Source organism: Pan paniscus, chromosome X (assembly GCF_029289425.2).
Source record: "Pan paniscus chromosome X, NHGRI_mPanPan1-v2.0_pri, whole genome shotgun sequence".
In the NCBI taxonomy this organism is placed as follows: Eukaryota; Metazoa; Chordata; class Mammalia; order Primates; family Hominidae; genus Pan; species Pan paniscus.
Window position 1 is genome coordinate 19,431,656 of NC_073272.2, and position 22,128 is coordinate 19,453,783.

At 42.2% G+C, this 22,128-nt stretch overlaps 1 protein-coding gene across 4 annotated transcripts in view; it reads left to right on the forward strand.

Moving 5' to 3' along the window:
- NHS (NHS actin remodeling regulator) overlaps positions 1 to 22,128 on the forward strand; it is a 370,534-nt gene that overhangs the window by 268,116 nt on the left and 80,290 nt on the right. For 2 of the 4 annotated variants that reach the window (XM_008972924.5, XM_057301177.2), the window contains exon 1: positions 2,275 to 2,375. The exons of the other annotated variants lie outside the window; for them this stretch is intronic. In XM_008972924.5, coding sequence (XP_008971172.2) covers positions 2,342 to 2,375 — 34 coding nt within the window. In that variant the 5' untranslated portion in view covers positions 2,275 to 2,341. Of the gene's footprint in view, positions 1 to 2,274; positions 2,376 to 22,128 lie in introns of those variants that run through there. 4 annotated transcript variants of the gene reach the window in all.

A 22,128-nucleotide genomic window follows, 5' to 3' on the forward strand; every position in this document is an offset into this window, starting at 1 on the left:
GTTTCTTTTTTTCACCTTCACTGATAGATTTCATGTTCCAACAAGTCCTGCTGATCTTTTTGTGTTTTATTTCTGTCTTCTAATTCTCTTCTCCATCTCTGATCTTTGCTACCTATGGGAATAGGGCTGCTGGCCTAGTGTCCACAGAAGAAAACTTCTGGAAATCAGGAGGCATTGTGCATCCAGGGTCCTAGAGCTGTTACATTCTAGACCTACGGACAGCACCCCAGCAAGAGCTAACCAGTGCTTGCATCAAAAGTGCACATCAGGTTTGTTGAGCACCAAACTCCCTTTATTTTGCCATCTCAGCCCAGCTTTCCCCTCAGCCCTTCTGCAAAGGTGAAAGGCAAGTTCACAGGATGCAGGGCCTTCTTTCTTCCCTCACATCTGGTTTGATTCTGGGCAGCTAAATAGTGGCTTTGCCATGAACAACAAAAGCTAATTCACTGTGGTGGTTTTTAAACACCAAGTGCAAATATTTTTCCTTTTCAGCTTGGGGTCACTGGAAGGGAAAAAACAGGGCTGAGAGGGAGATTAACCTTTTAAAACCTATTATGACTTCCCAGAAAAAATAAAACAATGGCAGCATTTCCTTTCATTCGCGACAGTCTTTTCATGAGTGATTGTTGTTTGAGGCAAGATTGGGGCCCTGAAGAAGATTTTTAAATACTAGCTTAGCTTGGTTTTCTACTCAAAAGGCCACCATGATTGCTTTTAAGAACCCACACAAATCCCTGTAAAGCCCAGGGCCACCCTCTTTGCTTTCTCTCTCTTCTGTCTTCATCTCTGGCTGACCTTCCCTCCTTTTCTCCAGCCCTTTGCTTTCTTCCCTCAATCAGGAGCCTGACTCTCTGCTAAAGGGAGGGGATCAGTGCAATCAGCCATGCCAGCCACTGATGCCACTGACAGATGCTTGGGAGGCTGAAGATTCTGTCTGGGTCATTTCTCTGAGGTTCCAGCCAGACTTTCTGTTGATTTGGGCTGTCTTAATGCATCCCAGAGCCTCAGCGCCGTTCAGTTCCTCTTCGGAAATGAAGTCGCCCATTCTGGTTCTTGCTGCGCATGATTAAGGAGCAGAAGTATCCAATACAGGGTGTCACAGCCATCAGCACAAATCTGGCAGATGAGAAAAAAGCAAGTCTATCTGCCTCACTAGTAGTTCTTTTAATGTTCTCTCTGGACTGCAAAGGAAAAGCTCGTCTCCCACTCTTCATTAGTTTATCTTCTTTCCTTCTCTCTTCCCTTTCAGCTTCTGCACACAGATTCACTTGCTGGGCTCAGGTGGGAGGCAAATCATGTGCCATGACAACATAAGGCTATTAGGGCAAAGATGTGGAAGTACCTAAACTCTCCCTTTCTTGCCAAGAGGAAGATCTGAACAGGGTCCAGGATGGTTGCTGTTTGTGAAGTGGTTTGAGTATTCTTGCTATGTGCTATTACTGCTGTTATCAGCATCACGAGAGTCTAACATGTTGATACAGGTGGTGTGTGTTGAGGGGGGGTGGGTGGGAAGGGATCAGAAATTGATTTGTAACCTGCAAAGAGCAAACTCCAGTTGTATTGCCTCCACCCGCACCATTCTTGTCCTTTTGGTGTGTGTGCAAATATTTGCAAACCTGTTGAATAGCGCACCCTCACACCAACCTAAAATTTCACAGCCAAGTAAGCCAGCCCCATCCTGGTGAGAAGAATGGGTGGCAACCTGGGGCAGCTATGGAGTGATGGGATGAAATGTATTCCTTCTCCTGATCAGGCAGTTGGTGTAGGGGCTGGGCTGCTGTGGCTCCCTGGATTTATTTGTCCAGCTTCCTGTCTCTGGCAGTGTGCTAATGGTTTCGATAGCCACATGGCACTTGGCAGAGCTTCTTAAACTGGTGTGGCCTGAGACTCTGCATTCTAACAAGCTCCCAGGTTGATGCCTATGCTCCTAACCCCCTGGCCAACTGCAATTGGAGTAGCAAGGCTGTAAAGAAGTCCCACTGCAACCTAAACTGCTCCAGGGATGAAAAAGGAAAGTGCTAAGCCCCTCCTCTGGAGACAGGGTGTGTCCAGGCTGCCCTGGAGTCCTGATTTGCCATTCAAGTGAACCCTGGAGGGATTAGCAGCCAGCCTAGCACTTGGGTGAGACCATCTCCCCCTCCAGGGGGGAGTCCTAGAGGCAGCACAGAGGTTCTGTGAAAATCTGCCATCCTCCTTGCAGAAGGTTGCCCTCTCTCGCCCTCCATCCCCCCCTGCCCTGCTTGCTGACTTAAGCAGATCAGCTTTCAGCTCTCTGGCATTCAGAGACGTCTTTGCATAAAAGAAAAGGCCCTTCCTTAAGGAGCAGAGCGGGAATCCAAGCATGGCTCTGGCCTGCTGCATGCCCAAGAATGCAGGTATTTGGGGTTTGCAGCATTTCTTGGCAAGACAAAGGGGAGGGGGAGGCTGGGTCTAACGAAGAGGGGCTTGTGCTGTAGCCACTTCCTATTCTGGGAGAGAAGATAACTATGTTTCCCAATGAAAGTGAGCCCTTTCACAGGAACAGCTGTGAGGAGGGGAATCTGCACTTGACCCTCACTCAAGGCTGACTTTGACATTTAGGGTCAGTGGCTCCTAAGCTTTGAGGACCTTGCATTGTTCATACTGGCTGGCCAACGTTTTTGCCTTTGCTCTCCTTCTGAGGCATCAAACTTCCCGAGACAAAGAGGACAACCCTTTCTTCCTTCTCCTCTTCTGCTCCGACATTTGAACGTCTTAAAGAAGGGCCAGAGGGTAGCTCCAGTAGAGATTCCAGGGCAGGATTCCGGGGCTCTAGCTCAGGACTTCTGGGAAGGGGCCCCATCCTGCATGGGCTTGCACCAGGCCCTATGTTGCTTTCTTCTCCTCCAGCACTGCCCCCTCCAGTCTTCTTGGAATTCTTCAGTATCTTACCTTCATCCTGAGATTACAGAGAAAGATTTGTTTATCTCCCAGTGTCCCCAAAACAGCCCTAAACTGAGAGTCCCCAGACCCAAATCCCCCAGCCTCTCGTTTCTGTTACATCTTCAATGGCCTTACACAAATCTGTTAAACCACTGTGGGGCCTGTCTTGATTTCTTTAGCCCTCTAAGCCCTCCTTCACTATACTTCTTTATCACATAAGTTTGGCCATGCAATTGAACCCTATTTGAAAAGCATTGAACTTTTTACAGTATTCTTCCAACACTGGGGTTATTAGTCCTTCAGTTGTAACTCAGGCTCCTTAATGTCAAGGACAGTGCCTTACTTTCATTTCTTGCTATGCGCTATTAGGTTGTTCTGCAGGAGGTGGCCAGTGTGACAGTTGACGCTGGCCACTCTCCTTGCCTCAGCTAAACCCCTTCACTGCACATTTGCCTCCACTGCCTCTGCGGAGGCTGACACAGGGCCAAGTTTCAAGGGTCTCCTATTAGCCCAACTGCTACCAACACCGTGTATGCAGCCTTTCTTAATGAAGGGTTTGTCCTACCTGCTGTCTGAGAACACTCTCTCTGAGCTGCCTTTCCAGGCCATGATGATGGGGAAGCACTGTTGTGTGCAGCTTTGTTACTTAAGATCCCTCAGGAGAAGAAGGAAGCATGCCTGTGAACCAGGCAGCTTCCAATAGGTTCATGGAGCCTCTATCAGTTTGTTCAGGACATTGTGGTTTCTGAATTTTATGGCAGAGAAGTTGTTCAAATACAAGTCCCTAATATCATATATATTTATGATAAATAACCATTATTTGATGGGCAGGCCAATTATAACAATTAAACACCTCAGACCAATCAAATCAGAATCTCTGGGAGTGGGTCCCGATAACAGTGCATGTTTTTAAAACTCCCCAGGTGGATTCCAATGTGCAGCCATAAGAAGTAAGCACTGCACTTCCACCCAAACCCCCAATTCCCCTCAGGGAACCAAGGAAGACAACTAAGGGCCTACATTCATACATTTTCATACAGATCAGTGGATTCAGGAGAGAGCGTCCAACAGCCAGATAGTCTTTATTTATTAGGCCTGAAGAACTAAGTAATGGGAGAGTACCAAAGAAATAAGGCCCTGCCAGAAGTTTCAGTTTAGGCTCAATAAGAAAGATGAGAAAGACTTTAGAATAGCTCGACCCAGTTTTCCCTCAAGACTTGAAGATCCAAGGCCTATACGTGGCTGACAGACCAGGAAGGGACTGGGCGGGGGTGGTGGTGGTGACAGGGCTACTTGGCAGAGGGCTCAACTTTTTTGAAGCTGCTGGCGTGTCATGAGTTTGGCTATCTTTGGGCATTAGTCTCAGCAACGTCACGGTACTCCTGTCAACTCTGGATGGTTCACAAGTGGGAAGACTAGGCCCTTAATCAAAGATGCCTTCAAGTAGGACTTGGCAGATACTGCATTCAGCACAATAAAAGCTGAGGGGAAAATGACTGCTTTTACCTTAACGCAAATTTTATTACCACCAGGTTTCATTACAAAAATGTTAGAGGTTTGGGTGTGTGTTTATTACATAAATGATGGAGTTACTCTGATCTTCACCAGCTTTCAAACTGGAATCTCAAAGGGAGTTCTATTTACTAGATTTAAAGCTGTGGAACCATTGTTTCTCATGACTGCCTTATAAGCATAGGAATAAAATGCAGGGAAAAACAAACTCTCTGTTTTCTTTCCTTCTCGACCCCTGCCAAATTTCCCCAATCTGGAGGAAGGCACAGCCACGTGCTGGATGTTGTAGCTGATAGACTATATTTGGGCTAGGCTTACCAGGGATAGGATGGTCTTCAGGAAAAGTGGGAATGTGACTCAAATTTCAGGCTCCTGTTGCGTCTAGCTTAGAAAGGTGTCCTGGAGGCTTGGACAGGTGTGAGAATCACTTAAGCTGATCAGGCAAACTCTCAGAAACACAGACCCTTATGCCAACCCATAGTCAGTGGTCACAAAGTACAACAGCTACTGTCATTATGTGTTCCCAGATCTCTGGGCATTTGTCTTTCCCAGAAGCAAAGCTTTCATGTCATTATCAATGTCATCTTAGGTCCCTTAGTTCATTCCTGGGAACCCTGCATTCAGAGGGAGCAAGGCATAGGCTGCCACTGTCTTATGGCAAAGACCATTTTGTCAATTTTACTGATGTTCTGTATTTTAAAATTAATGTACCTGATTTTATATTCTTTACTTGAGATTTTAAATTATTAAAAATATTTCTTAAATTGAATGTTTCAATAAAAAATGTGAGAATTGAAAACTACAAATTTACCTCAGAGTATAGCTTTGGTAATTTCCATTGTTTTTTCTATGTGGGCTTATTGTTATTGGTTTCATCCTCTGAATAGTTAGTTTTGGGCAAGACAGCATGGTGTGAGGAAAATGGGCTTTGGTGTCTGCCAGATCTGGATGTGAATCTTTACTCTGCCCTTTATCAGTTGTGTGACTAAGTTATAGGATCACAACTTCCTTATTTCTAAAATGGAGATAATAATATCTGCTTGTTGTATTCTTTAAACGATGATGAAATGAAAGAATGCAGGCAAAGGACTTAGCATGGTGCACCTAGTAGATGCTCAATCCATGGTTGCTATGGATAATAATAGCAAAAATAATACATCACTGGCACAGGCAAAAGCTTTGTGGCTGGGAAGTGCTCTCCATTTGCATGTCTTGGGCAGAGGGCCAGGACAGTGGGTATCCTTTCTGGATCAAACTACTTATCCTAATGTCCTCCAGAGACACTGGCAGATGGGACATGAAATACCAACAGTGTGCCTAGGGGAGGGCATGCAGCCAAATGTTACACTGAATTGAGCACGCCAAGGCAATCCAGGAAAAAACTCAGCACAAAAACTCACCATTCAGAAATTCCCCTGAACTGTCTTGATCTCATTTTCTCTTGTGGGATGTTCCTCAATGAACTGAGCTTCCCTACCCCAGATCTGGCTTCTTTCCTGGCTACCCAGCTGGGTTGCTTTCCCCTCTGTAGGGTTTTGACTGCACATTATAGCCAGAGCCTTGAGGGAAGTGAGCATTTGGGGAGCAAAACTTTATGGAGCAGCATCTCTGTGCTGGGCATTAGGCTTGGCTCTGAGCATCAAACATGACTAAGTCACAGTTCTGTTCTTGAGGACTTCCAAGTCAGGTGCCTTAGTCCATTTTCTGTTGCTATAACAGAATACCACAGACTGGGTAATTTATAAAGAAAATAAATGTATTACTTACAGTTCTAGAGGCTGAGAAGTCCAAGATCAAGTGGTTGCATCTGGTTGGCTTCTGGTGAGGGCTTCATGCTGTGTCATAACATTGTGGAAGGCATCCCAGGGTAATAGGGGGGTTGCACCGAGAGCCAAGCTGGCTCTTATAACATATCTACTCTTGTGATAACTAACCCATTCATGTGATAACCCATTTAATCCATTAACCCATTAATCTATTAATCCATTTAATCCATTATCCCATTAATCTGTTAATTCATTAATCTGTTTATCCATTGGGTTATGGAAAGAGCCCTCATAACCCAATCACTTCTTAAAGACCCCATCTCTTAATACTGTTAAATTGGAGATTATGTTTCAACATGAGTTTCTGAGGGGACAAACATTCAAACCATAGCATCAGGAGAATACTGACCCATGAACATCAGAAAGGCTAAACACAGTGCCTTGAGGCCCATCCACAGGAAGGAGGAACCAACTCTTTCTTGTGGAGTGGCATGGGAAGCCAAGTGAGGCTGATGGAGGAGAGGACTTTTGAACTGACTTTGTCAGGATAAATAGGTTAAGATGTATCAAGTTTTCGGTAAGTTTTTAAAAATACCTATTTGCCTTTGGTTGATTCTTGCCTTCTCTGAGTCTGAGGGGCATAGGAGGTGATGGAGGAGATGGTAAGGTTTAGGAAGAGATAAGGCTGCAGGAAGCTATAAGCAACTGTAATCTGCTATCCACACTCTCTCCATCCTGCAGAACTCCACTGTATATAGAGGTAAACTGAAGTGGAAGTTACTTATCTGTGTTCAAAGCAGAATCTTCTAATTTTCTCTGAAGCCCACCCTGTACTTCTGAATACTTTGTTGGGTAGCATGGCTCTTTCTCTCCTAGTCTTTTTGGCTCAGCAAGAATACCGGAAACTCCACTCTCCTGAAGGGTATTACTTTTCATGGCCTTGCATGTGGCTATAACTCATTGATCTTGAATGTAGCTGCACCCCCGGCTCCTGAAATGGCAGAAAGGACATACAGAAGGGAATTAATCTCAGCCATATCCATTCACAACTGAAACACAGAACTGGTTCTTCAGCATCCAGAGGCCAAATGTCAAGCTCCAATAAGAGGAAAGATGCAAATGCTTCCTCAGCTTCAAGGAACTGAGGCCTCCCAGGAATGTTGTCTTTGCTCCTTTCTTGATCCCACCTTTGCAATTGAGTGAGGAGGAAGTTTTCATTTATTCTTCAAGATAGAGTAAATCACTCTTCTCTCACCACCTTGTCTTTGTGTTAATGCTTGCCATGGATGACATTTGGCCATTAACAGCTAAGCTCCCTCTTCCATCTAAGTTTTTATCCCTGGAAACATTCACAGGCAAGTAAGAGCTGGATGATTAATTTTCGAATAAGGATGTGTTTGAGAACAGGCCAGGGGCACACATCAACAGCCACATAGCCGTTGGCTTAAATGGATGATAAATTCTGCATCCCAACTAATACAGGCCCATAGTTCCTGCTTTGAAAACCAGGGGTGATGACAGGGGCCATGGGTTTCTAGTGCTTTCCACACCTGTCTCAGAAAGCAAGCAAAATAACCACTTGGGAGAATTAAGATAATTGTGTGTTGAGTGTTTTTCCCTAAGAAAGAGTTGATCTGTTGCTTCTTTTGATTAGGCTTTTATTTTTGCCCTTTCCCTCTCTCCACTGAGTTTCTAGTTGCTTCTTTTTTATTTTATTTTATTTTTTTACACAAAAGACATCATGGGTAAGAAGAGGAGATTTTATTTTGAAGAACAATGACCACATTAACAAGGTGACAACAGATAAGCTAAAAGTCACTCCATTTTCTGCCAGGGAAAAAGGTCCTTTGCTGCCAAATCACATTCTGCTTCTCTTTGTCTACTCTCCTTTTATAGGAGGGTGGCAGGCCCAGCCACTGATGGACTCAGAAGAAATATCTGGGAGATAAGATACACCCTTGATTCATATGAGAAAAGAAGCTTTTGAGTTCAATGATAAAAAATAACTTCCTTTCCTGTTCCACAACATTCTTGTGGCTGGAGCCCTCTGTAGGACAACGACATTTCTCTCCCCTTGGTCCAACATATCAAGCTGAAAATAACTATGAATTTGGAAACTTGGTAAAGGGCAAAAATCCAATTTCTTGCATTTAATAGATATCTAGGCTTAGATTAGATTCTGTAGGTATAGAATCTGCCCTACATCCTGCTCTATATTTGGGGCAAAACTGAGAACCTCTCTATCTTTAAAGTGTCACAGCTACATTTAGAGACACAACCCATTCAGCATTCTGTGAAAGAACAGTAGAACCAAATATCCATGTGTGATTATATTCCCGTGTGTCTATTTAAAAAAAAAAGAAAAGAAAAAAACAAACTTCAAAATGATTGGAGAAAGAAAAACTGGATGTGGGATGGAGGAGGTGACAAGGGAAAGGGAAGGAAGCTTCTAAGGAAGTGAGATTTGAGCTAGGCTTTGATGAATTGGTAGAAATGTATTAGCCAGAGAAACATTTTAGGGTATATCTTTTTTGTTGTTGTTGTTGTTGTTGTTGGAGTCTTGCTCTGTCACCCAGGCTGGAGTGCAATGGCACAATATCGGCTCACTGCAACCTCCGCCTCCTGGGTTCAAGCGATTCTCCTGCCTCAGCTTCCCGAGTAGCTAGGATTACAGGCGCAGGCCACCAGGCCTGGCTAATTTTTTTGTATTTTTGGTAGAGATGGAGTTTCACCATGTTAGCCAGGATGGTCTCGATCTCCTGACCTCGTGATCCGCCCTCCTCGGCTTCCCAAAGTGCTGGGATTACAGGCGTGAGCCGCCACGCTCGACCTAGGGTATATCTTTCTAAGTTTTGGTTTCTTCTATAAAATCTCATAGGCTTGTTGTGAAGATTTAATGGCATAATTAAAATAGTGCACATGGCACACTGCTTGGGACATAAGGACTGAATAAGTGGTTGTAGTTGTTGTCATTGCTACTATTATTATCATTGCAATTAGGAGGTGGTATTGGAAGTATGTGAAAAGAACCTTCGTAGGGACATGATGCTATTACCACAGGTAATTAAAGCCCTTTTTCCTGACCCCTTTTTCTCTGATCTTATCCCGTTCTTTCTGAGACTGTCATCTTTTATATTTTGGCATACTTTGGTTAATATTAGTTCGCTTCTGGCAAGATGAAAGCAGACCCAACCAAGTATCAAAAGATTTTTTTTAACCCCACTCCATTTCCCAATATAACATCTTATACACTGATTTACAATTTCAGTAGTGGGTGGATATTCGAGTGAAGATGTAAATATAAAACCAATAGCTTATGCTATAATTTCTCCAGGGGTCTTTGTTTTCAGCAACTTATTTTAGCAATTTCAAAAAATATTCACTCCGGTTATTTTGATTTTCTTCTAATCTGTTTATCTTCCAGTGATTTCATTCAAGTCACAAAGGAAAGGTGTTTCTGGAAATAAGCAATGAAACATTTCTTTTTTAAGTTTAGTAGTTAATATGGCAGTATTTTTGCCTCATAAGTGATGGATATAATGTGTTTGAGAGGGGCTTGTCCATTGATGTTAGGGACTGAGGAGATTGTCACATGCAGTGGTTGGGGGAAACCAGGATGTTAATGTTAAAAGTAATTTAATGACTCATGTGCTCAGGAGGATTATGCTAATTGCTTGGTCATAGCTTATCCTCATCACAATCCTCTGATGCAGGTACAGTTATTCTTCTCCTTCCATAGATGAAGAAAATGAGGCTTAGAATATTTACATAACAACTTGCCCAAGATTACAGCTTAGTTGTTGCAGAGCCAGAATTTAGACTCAGTTCTCTCTGGCTCCAAAACCTATGTTTTGTGTGTGTTTTTCTTTCTTTCTTTCTTTCTTTTTTCCAGTAGGTTATACTGTCTGCAGGGATTTAAAAATAATGATCCCAAACTAAACATGGGAGTGATGTTTTTAGGTTATCATACAGTGCCTTGGGGAAAGTGGGAGCTCTCAATGAGGTTAAGGGTTAAAAGATGTGCTGTGGCCTGTGCTACAATCTCTGTTTAGTTCATCCAAAGTAGAAGGAATTTAGTTCTGATCTGAAGGTGCAAAAACTGATCAGAAGAAATGGCCTCAATCAAAATACAAGACTGTGAACTGAGAAGTGGTGTCACTTGGACAAGGGACAGAGCCAATAGTGTCCTGTGTCTTGAAAAAAGGGAGGGGCATGGTAGGTAAAGCCTGTTACCTTCACTTTTGGTTTCTTTAATGACACTAGAACTTTTTGCTAATTAACTTGATTGCCTGCAACTGATATATTTATTACTAAGCATTGTTTATCAATGACATATTGTTCAAATATTTGTTTCCCAGGAGAAGGTTGTAAATGTCCTCTGGGATCATAAAAGGTGATGGATTAACAAGTGCTGGTAGTTGTGGTAGGTCAAGAAGTTACAATGCAGAATTTCCCATACTGTTGTTTGGATATGTTGGCCGGTCAGCATGAAGAGATGGTGTTTTTCCATGATGAGAAAGATGATAGTTTGTCCTCTAATTTCTTAGCTTTAGCATCCGGTGAAGTTGCTTGCAGGGACTATATTTTATCTTATCTCATTCAAAGTCTCTGAATGAAATAACAAGTAGCAAATATGATTACAACTCTTTCTGTAGTTACAAAAACCTATTTTTAAATGTCTCCCATCTACAATTGGCTATCTTCATACCACCATCTGCTTTCTCAAATTTCCCAAGGCCATTTGCTGTGGATAACCACAAAGCTGCCCTGGGCCAACAATGCCACCTGTTGACTGGAACAGAGAACTCTTGGATTCAATATCTTTTTCCCCTCCACCTCCTTTCTTGCACCTTGGAATGATAATGCATGTGTCTCTGAAGTTCCCCACACCAGCCAGATGTTCCAGTCATACCAAAAAATTGCTTGCAATTTCTCATCACATCATGCTCTCTCACACACCTACAGGTCTGTGTACACTAAAACCTCTGAATGCTTTTATGACCTATTTTACCTGGCTATTTTTTCAGTTTAGAAGCCTTAAGCATCACTTTTTTGGGGGAAGCCTTCCCTGAAATTGCCCAGGGTGATTTAGATATCTCCCTTTCCATAGCCTATATGTAAAGGAAAGATAGTTGTGCCTGTCTATCTTTTAGTGGATGGTGGTGCTTCCAAGGGAAGAGGGTGAACCAGTACCCCTATAAGGACCTGAGCCAGTGGTGGAGATAGGGAGGGATAAAGTCAGGCATGGCTCCAAACAGTCTTTTATATCATCATCTGAATTTTTTTTTCATAGTTGCATGCCTCATCCTAAACATTCTTATAAAATTAGCACTATTATCTATGTTATGTAATATAAAATAATCTCTCCTCAATCATTGATTAAAGCTAGTGGTCCAGGAAGATCCTTCTATATTTATCCTGTGGCTTCCTGAACTGCCAGGCACGCTACAGTGTATCTCGGGAGTATGCATAAGTCCCTCTGAAAACCAGGTATAAAATAGCGTCTCTCAAGGCAGCCATTCAATGGTCTCCTTCAGAGTAGGCCCTAGGTCTTTCATCTCTGCTATAGTATTGTCTAGTGGATTTTAGATACTCAAGAAATATTATTTTTTGGAATGAGTTAATCTTTCAAGTGATATCAGACATAATAAAGAATCAGTGTCATTAATCTTCAAAAAGACAGATAATTCATTTGTAGACCCCAAAGTCTCCATCAATCTACTACTCTTTCTCTAATTATTCTTGCATTTTATCAGGTACTGGCATTTAAAATTAATTTTTAAAACTATCTTCTTGAGTTATGTTAACATTGGTTACTCACTACCATGATACCAGTATTATTTTCCACTCTTCATTGCAAATACATGTTTTCCAGCAATATTATGGGGGAAATAAGCCTTGATGGAAAAACCTGGAACTCTAAACACCATCTGTAGTTTCTTTTCCATGGGAAAATATGTCCTGAATTAAAAGGGAAAACTGACTTAGAAATGAGCTTCGGAACACTTCAAGGCTGAAGAAGACTGCATTCAAGCATCAGACCCCTGCATCCTACAGCTCGAATTTATACAGCTTACTGCCCGAAGCCTGGGGGCCTAAGGGAGGGAGCCTAAATCCAGAGACACAAAATGACATCCTAGAACTGCTGAAGTGGGCAGGGAGGACCTCAGTGTGGTCCCCCGCTGGGCTCTTTCAGAGTTCTATCAGCATCATCACTAGGCCATCTTGGATACATATTGACCATCCCAGAAAGCCAGAAAACTTCTTTCTTACAAATCCTACTGAGATTTACATCTCTGTGATCCCAAAACTGTTCCCTCTTGAGACAAGAAATATCCGAATCATCTGTTTTCTGTTTCAAAAAGTCAATTTTTAAAAATATTGTTTGTTAAGAAATATTTATGAGAGAAGGAGCCCCTGTGTGCAAAGCAACTTTCTAACACATGGTCCATTTATTATGAAATTATTCTGCAGAAACTTCCTGTTGCTTTGTCTTTCTCCTTTTATGTATATATGTATGTATATATGTATGTATGTATGTATGTATCTCTTTAGAGATAGGTTCTTGCTCTTCTGACATCCAGGCTGGAGTGCAGTACCGTGATCACGGTTCACTGCAGCCTCGAACTCCTGGGCGGAAGCAATCCTCCCACCCCAGCCTCCCAAGTAGCTGGGATTAGCCACCATGCCCAGCTAATTTTTTATTTTCTGTAGGAACAGAGTCTCACTATTTGGCCCAGGCTGGTCTCAAACTTCTGGCCTCAAATAATTCTCCTGCCTCAGCCTCCCAAAGCGCTGGGATTACAGGCATGAGCCACCATGCCCAGTTCCCTTTCTCCTTTTAGAAGTGAATTACTCTGAACCAAAACCTTACAAGAGCAAGCCAAACTGTGCCTTGATTCTCTTTCATGTCAAAGTCTAGGTGGTAAGACATGGATAAGGGGCTTTTGACAAGAACAGGAGACTTCTTTACCTGGCTTCTCTAGTAAAGCTTCTAGTATCTCAGAGGGGCTGTTGATTCTCCATACCTGGTCATTTCTCCATACCTGGTCATTTCTCTTTCCTGCTATTCCACTCAACCCTATCCTCAAACAAGGAAACCTTCCCTCCCAATTGAGTACATGATACTTTTATGTCTCCTCTGCTCTGGAAATGTCATTTCTGATTCTGCTGGGAAGGCAACCAATGGAGGTCTCAGCCTAGAGCCTTAATCCACTGTCCTAGGCATGTTCTCAGACTGGGAAAAACTGTTGGGAAACAAGTTCAGAACCTGAACTAGGTGAGACTGCAAATACTGGTATAGACAGGTTTGTTTTAATTTATAAGGTTGCTCAGCAAAACATCCCCTTTTCTGGAACATAATTAGTATGTTTTTAACTGCAGATGTAGAAAAAATTGTTTAGGGTACAGACCAATATATTTTCTTATGTTTATAAGGAAGGTTTCCTTCTCTCTGTTTCTCCTTTATCTACTCTTTACGAAACCTTGCAAGGGTAGACTAAAAGGGACCTCCTTTCATTACACATCTTTTTTCCTAAGAAGCAAAATGAACTAAATTAGTTCATTCACTCAGTACTGTAAATACCAAATAAAAAAGTCATAGATGTATAGATATAAATACTGCTTCTGTAATGATTTTTGTGTGTGTGTTTGTATAACTAGAGGGCACTGGGAGAAAGAAAAAAGAAATTATTCAAAGTTCAAAGGCTCCAAGATTTACTAAGAAAATAAGAAAAGGGGAAAAAAAGCCCAAGCATTCACATGCTAAGATAGCTGAAGGATCAAGTAATATGTTACCCCAGCATTTTCTTCAAAAGAAACGGCTTTTGTAGAAACTGGTGGAAAGTCCAAATCTGAACATTTTTTCTGATTATAATAAATAAAGCTAGTAATCCCTGTAGAGATTAAGAATGCAGGCTTTGGAGTTGCTTTCACTGTGCTGAAATTCCAACATACAGTCAAGGTTGAGAACACTGCTTTAAGTACTTAGTTGTAACTTCCTTTCTCAGATAGTTCAGTTTGGCCCTAATTTGGTTTATAATTACAGCATTCTTTCCTTCCTTTTGAGAGTCTCCATCTGTACATTTCCCAAGTGTGTGGAAAGGGAGGGTGGACATCTCTTTCCCTCTCTCCCACCTGTGTCTTTGCATACCTTATCTTCTTAGGAAGACAGCATGACTATTGTTGTTAAATACAAAACTGACCCCATATTCTAACAAATCATAGTTCTTCTTGGCCCACAGCATTACTTTTTAATTTCAATGATGGATTTCTAGGGGTCATGCATTGGCATTAGCAGTCTTTAAACACATCATCTCTTTTTCTCTTCCTTCCATCCACTGATTGTTTCTTGAGGGAGGCTCTGAGCCATTCACCTTGGTGATTCTTTCCCCCAAACCATATCACCCAAAATGAAGCTGCCAAGCCCAGGATTGGAGGAGGAAAGGTGGTCTTCTGGAACTGTATCCATAGGAATCCTTTCCGAACTGGCACTTTCATGGGGCATATTGAAGTATTGTGAAGACCTTGAGCAGCGACCATATTTGGAGCCATCAGAAAGGATTTACCTTTTTTTTTTAAGTCTTTAGTTTATGATCCTTGTGCTCAAACCAACAATCTTTAACCATTAGTACCTGTTTTGACATATAGCCAGAAATTTATTTTAAAGAATGGCATTAGTTAGCCTTTTCTGCATAAAAAATCACCCAGTACTTAGTGGCTTAAAATTTAGTGGGTGGTTCTGGTCTGGGATGGCTCAGTTAAGCTCTGTGGAGTTTGCTTATGTGTCTATAGTCAGCTGGGGCTGAATGACCTAGAGTGGCCTTATTCATGTCTGGTGATTAGCAGACCAAGATGGGGGTAGGGGACAACTGGGCCACCTGTACCCCCTCATCATCCAACAGGCTGGGCCAGGCTTCTTCATGAGCAGCAGTAAGCAGGGCAGGTGCCAAGATCAGCAGAAGCAGAAGTTGCAAGGCTTCTTGAGGCCCAGGCTCAGACATGTACAATGTCACTTCCACCACATTCTTCTGGCCAAATCAGGTCATAAGGCCGCTCAGATTCAAGGTGGAGAAATAGACTCCATATCTTGCTGGGAAGAGCTGAAAAGCACCATGGCTATTTTTTGAAATCTACCGTAATAACGAAGCACCTGTATTTGCAAATTTTTATATACATAAATTAAAATGGATTTGAAGTTCTTCCAATAGTAGGGTAACTCTCCTTGTATTCAAATAAATGGGAGAAAAGGGGGTGGGAATTTCCCATGGTTATGATAATGAGTGGTTCATGTAAATATCATGGGTCATGAAAGAAAAAGGTTTTGAACAGCTGCCCAAGAGACAGTGTAGTGAGGTGGAAAGAGCATGAATCTTAAAATCAGACAGACCTGTGTTCAAACTCCATCTCTCCAACTTGTTAGTTGGATGGCCTTGGGCAAGTTATTTAACCTGTCTGAACATCAATTTCCTCGCCATAAAACAGGAATAATAATACATATCTGTTGTGAGGATTAAATAAGATTATGGGGTAATGCCCAGAACCTAGTAAAGAGCCATTTCATGGTGCTAGTTTCCTTCCTTGACCCCTTAATTTTGTGAAATCGGTGTGTAGTGGGCATAGTGATTCTTTCATTCAGAATCAAAGCTGTCCCACCCCTTTCCCTTCCAGATACCAGCCTGTCTTTTTTCACATATTGCATATCTTTGAGAGATGACTTCAATACAATATTTTTCAACCTGGGATCTTTGCAATGTTTGCAAACATAAACTTACAGTTAAAAATTCCAAGACAATTATTAGCTTTGGTGCTATAGATTATTCACATTTTTGAGTTGTGCATAGCTTGCTTTTTCTTTATGGTCTGGATATACCGTGCAATTTTGGAAACCCACCATCAGAAAAGGAGGCTTTGAAATAGTAGAAGTTGGGCAGCAATGTATGGGAACCATGTTTTTTCAGAAAGGATGCATTTACATTGGATAAGGTTTTCAAACATATCCAGGAATTCTATGTAGTGAGGTTAGTCTTTGGGGGCTAGAGGAGGCCAGGTTGGGCAAAACCTTTGCTTAATCTTCTCCTCTGATGCATTCTGTAGGGCTCCATTTTGGCTAAATCATCATAATTCCCACCAAGACAGCACAGAATGATAATGGTTTTATTTATTATTTTATATTCATTGCCGGTATATGCAAAGTTTTATAGCTTGCTATAAATCGAGAGGGATTATCACAGCTGTTACTTATTTTAACAGGTCACAATACAGTAGTTTATGCCAGATGGTTTGGAGAATTTTGAGGGAGAAATTTTATACAGGCAGCCATATAGATACTAGCTTGGGTAGTCACACCCTGAAATTAATTTACATTTGTTATGATATAAAATATATATGAATAAACACATAGTTCCTTATGAATGAGTGATCCATTTTATAGCAGCTATTTCTTCTGGAAGTCAAGGGAGTCCCTTGTGAGCAGTGGTGGGGCAGGAGCAATAGTAATGTGCTGCTACTGGGATAGGTGAGAAGTAAAGCTCCACCACATGCATAGCTCTGGAGGGGACATTCAACTTGCTCCAGGGAAGTAAGCCTTGGAGACAAAATTGAGTTTTCATAATTGGGTCTCAGCACGTATTTGAGTCAAAGAGAATAAAGCAGGAAACTCGCCCTAGGTAAACATAAGGAGAGAATGGGTATGGTATAAATACAGTAGAGCTAGAATTGGGATCCTCGAGGTCACCCTCAAGGTCAGTCTGGGACCAAAAGGTTATTTAGCCCTGGGCAAATCACAGAACATATTACTTCCCTTGCAGATGCTGAAGTTTATGGGTAGAATGGCCAATTCTGGATGCTCAGCAGAAACAGGAAGATAAAATAAGTACTGATGATCAGAAATCATTTTAGAAGGTATTTTTGGTTCCAAGTCTCATAGAAAAATTGACTTACACAATGAAAGACGTAGAGAAAATTTTACAGATCTCTACCCTCCTTATTTTATAGATGAAGAAACAGACCAAGAGGATCATATAAATATGATCATCTTAGTTTTTTCAGTAAAGAAGTAAAATCAGACTGTCAAAGTATTTGGGCTCCATTGGCTTCCTCCAATCTTTCTCCCCTTGATCCAGCCCCACGAGTTCCTCTCCTGTATCCCACCTCATGATGGGAAAGGACCACATTCCCACCTACTAGAATAATCCAAAGACCAGGTCTAAAGCACACCTGGATTTTCTTGGTAAATTGTCTGAGGCATAAAGTTAATATACCACCTCTTGAACTGAATTAAAACTATTTAGCCTTGTAGAGTCAATTCTTCCAGCTCCTGTAAAATAGGAGTCAATTAAGATCTGTTTGTGTCAACAAAATAGTAAATCAACCAGCAAAGGTAAATTTAAAATGGGAGATTTGGAGCATATAACAGCTAAAATCTATATGTACAAAATCAGGAAATGACAGTATTTTGACAATTGAATAGTCCATGCATGTTGAAGGACAGAACTGGAATCTGCATCGTGGAGTCCCCCAAGATGGCTAGTAGAAGAATGAAAGCTTTGAAAATTTGTAAGCTCAGCAATACAGAAATACCCCCACTCTTCTCAGGGCTGCTGAACTTCCAATAACTTCAGCTTTCAGGAATACAGCACCAAACCTGGAAGTAAGCGAAAAGAGTTTCCCAAGGCTACAAATAATTGTCAGCAAGCCCACATGTATCCTTTTGGCTCTTGCTGGAGAATTGGTAACTCTTCTTTAATGAACAGATGTTTCCCAGCCATGGGTGTCTGTTATCCCCAGCTCACTGGAGACTTAAACTCTGGGGAAAGGAGCTAGAAGAAGGTTGAGAAAGGAATGATAATGGAGAACTAAATACCAAGGAAAGAGCATGGAAATCCACAAAGGAGTCTTAGAAACGTGTTACCATAGAGACCAATAATAAGCCTTCTTAATAAAGACCCTAAGTAATCAACAAAACATTAAATTGTGTTTTGTAGCATCTGATTAAAGAGACAGGAAAGTGAATTACTCAAGGTAGGCTAATTCTGGTAATAAACCCCCAATATTTCAGTGTCTTACCTCTCACTTTCCTTGCAGTTTAATGCTGGTTAGCTTGCAGGTGGGTACCTAGGCTCTTCCCATCTTAGGAATCCACCATCTCATAGAGCCTCTGTGTTCAGCCAGCAGGGAAGACAAGAAAGTGTGTGTAGGAATAGGTAAGAGTTTTTATGTGCCAAGGCTGGAGGCACACGTAACTTCTGCCCACATTCCATTGGCCAGGACTCAGTTAGAGGGCTGTACCTAACTGCAAGGGAGGCTGGGAAATGTAGTTTAGCTGTAGGAGAAAGGAGACAGTTTGGTGGACAACTAATTAGCCAGTTTCTTCTAAAGAAAGTATAAAATATGCTCAGAACAATAAGGGGCTTCAGAAAATTGTTCTTGGTTGGATAAACTTTAGTTATATGGAAAATTACCTATGTAGACTTTACCATTTCCTGGCAATACCAGTTAAAGGAAATAGTTATTTCCTGAGCCACACTGTAGATCAGAGGTTGGCAAATTATGGCCCATGGGCCAAATCCCACACACTCTCTATTTTTGTGAAGAAGGTTCTATTGAAACACAGCCACATCCATCTATATATGCACCATCCATGGCTGCTTTTGAGCTACAACAGCAGAGTAGAGTAGTTGCAACAGAGACTACATAGCCAGCAAAGCCTAAAATACTTTCTACCTGGCCCTTTACAGAAAAAGTTTGTTGACCCCTGCTATAGATCATCACTGTCCTAAAAAAGGACACATTTGCAAAATTGTCTGTGAGACCTGGTATCCTTGGCTTTCAGTAAAAACATCAGTATGTCGAAGAGACATCTGCACTCCCATGTTTATTGCAGCACTAATTGCAATAGCCAAGATATGAAATCAACCTATGTCCATTGACAGATGAATGGATAAAGAATATGTGGCTTGTATACACAACAGAATACTATTCAACCATAAAAAAAGAATACAATCCTATCATTTGCAGCAACATGGATGAAACTGGAGGACATTATGTTAAGTGAAATAAGCTAGGCACAGAAAGACAAACATGGCATGTTCTCACTCATATGTGAGAGCTAAAAAAAAGATCACATAGAAGTAGAGAGTAGAATAGTGGTTACCAGAGGCTGGGGATGGTGGTGTGGGGATAAGGAGAGTCTGGTTAATGAATTTAAAAAATTACAGCTAGATAGGTGGAATACGTTCTAGTGGTATATAGCACTGCAGGGTGACTATAGTTAACAAGAATTTATTGTATATTTTGAAATAGCTAGAATAGAGGATTTTGAATATTTCCAACACAAAGAAATGATAAATGCTTTAGATGACCAATTTGCTAATTATCCTATTTTGATCATTTCACATTGTACACATGTATTGAAATATCATACTGTATGCTGAAAATATGTATAATTATTATGTATCAATTAAAATAATAATTTAAAATATATATCAGAAAAGTAGGATACCTATATGGACTGGGATGTAAACTCAGTCCTTAGAATGTCAGCTCCAACTGGGCCCAGACTCTGCTGTATCCCCACAAGCACCCAGCACAGTACCTGGCATCTAAGAGATACTCAATAAGGGCTTATATTTGAACCTTTGATCCATAGGAAGCTTCAGGTACCCTAACCACCATACAGGGGATAGGGGGACCTAAAAAAAATGCAATATGAGCATTATGTGTGAAGACCTCAAACACAGGTAGGAAGGAACCATCTTTGTTGAGCTTTTATTACGTGCTAGGCACTATCATGGTGCTTTATTGTTTTATTTACTCTTTTAAGCAACTCTATAAATTAGGTATTCTTATTTTCATTTTACAAATGAGAAACTGATTCAAAGAAGGTTCAAGATTCAGAGAGTCAAATAATTTTCCCAAGGCCACACTTGTTAAGAACTGGAGGAGCTAGGATTCAAACACAGGTCTTTCTGGGTACAAAGCCTATGTGGTTTTCTTTTCTTTTCTTTTTCTTTTTTTTTTTTAACCTCTCTGCCATGGGACTTGCTAAAATCTCATTCAAATTTAAGCAATCTAGTTATATCATTATTTTTGCCATCACTGTTAACAACCACCTCATTATTGTAAAGATCAATACAAAGGAGAAAAGACAGGGCCATTTTCATTGCTTTGTGGAATTCTGCAGACTTCATTGTCAAGGCTCTCCCGTGATAGAGCAGACCTGAAAACCTGGAGCAATGCAGTTCATTTCCTTGGGCTGTGTGATTAGTGACTTGGCCACTAGCTACCCATGCACTTGCCAGGGATTGCTGTCGAGGGCAGCCATTTTGCTCACCCTAATGTAAATTCTCATGTCAAGACCTGAGAGGTTTGAGTCTGTACATGGTGAGGCTTCCTGTTTGAAGTTGATCTGAGAGCTTGTTAACATACAGATGGCCAGGCCTCACCCCAGAGTCTGATTCAGCAGGTCTGGGAAGGCCTGAGAAGGTGTATCTCTACCAAACCCCCAGGGGCTGCCGGTCCTTTGAGAAGCAAGGCTAAGGGAAGGACTTCCCTTTACCTTTGAGAAGCTCTGACTGGTATTCCCACCCACTTCACATCTCCCATCAGTAGCCAATCCATCAAGCCTTCCCAAAGCCTTAGGGGTCCAGGTCTGCCCTTGGCAGGCAGAACTCCTCCCACTGACCCCTCGGTGACATTTGACATTATAAATCACCCAGCCTTCTTAAAACTCTTTCGTCCATCCCCCTGTTTCTGAGATGGGGCCCTTCCCCCCTTCCATCCTGGTCTCCTGCTTCTCTGAGTAATGTCTCTCTTCCTCTCTGATGACCTTTTCCTTTACCCACCCACCCCTTAAACCTTGGGGTGCATGGCTGTCTTCTCACCTTCACTGGGGGAGTGGCCATGCCATCTCCTCCCACCTCATCCTTCCTGTCCCAGCCACACTCTGTCTTCCGGGGGACTTCCACCAGATTCTCTGTCGTTGCCAGCAGCTGGCAGCCCTCCAAGGAGGCTAGTGGAGAACAGCTAACCCAGACTGACTTGGGTTCTAGGTGATACTTCATGTGACCACAATCATTAATTCACAGTAATGCCAATTAGGAAATATTCTTTATTTCACACACAGGCAAACCCCAAGATTTCTTATGACCTTGGCAAGTGGAGTGTTTCACAATTGTGAATTCTGGAGAAGTTACAGGCCTGGTGGATATAGTATTGCCCACACATGCAAATCTGCCCAGCGCCTAAACATCCCTAGTTGAAAATAGGCAACCCAGTCAGAAAAGAGTCAAGTTTTCCCTAAATAGGTTTCAAAGACATATTACCAAAAACAACATCCCACAAGTCATCTTTGGATAATTTCATTCACTGGGTTTCTTCTTGTTATGTATGGTATTAGGATATATCCCATAAGTGTTGTCTTTGAAGTGGCCCTAAATGGCTCTCTGCCTTCTGCATTAGGTCGCTATATGGAGAGCCTACCAACTTAAGCTATGGGCACACACTGCCATGGTTTTTAACCCTGGTTCAACCTCAGATCTGGTTTAGTACATCGCCGCTCCCTGGAGATTAATACATGGCTGCAAAGGCATTGTCCTTGCAGTGTTTTTCAGCCTGGGCAGGGTGAGATGTGTCTAGGATGCGAGGTTTCAGCGTCCGGAGATGAATGGGGGGAGGGGACGCAATGTCACATTTTTCGGGTGCTCTAGTCCTGTTATATGCGGGCACATGCTCTACGCCAGTCTCTGTCCACCCTCTTGCCCGGGCTGGAGGGGTTGGCACGGTCGGCGTTTCTGATTCCTTGCTCTGCTGTTGGCCATAGACTAGGGATAAGGGAGGTGAGAAGAGAGCCACGGGGGTGCGGTGCTGAGCAGCTGCGGTCGGTCCAGCCTGTTGGTGATGTGCGGAGCCCGCCGCCCCTCTGGGCATGGGTAACGCGCAGCCCCAGCGG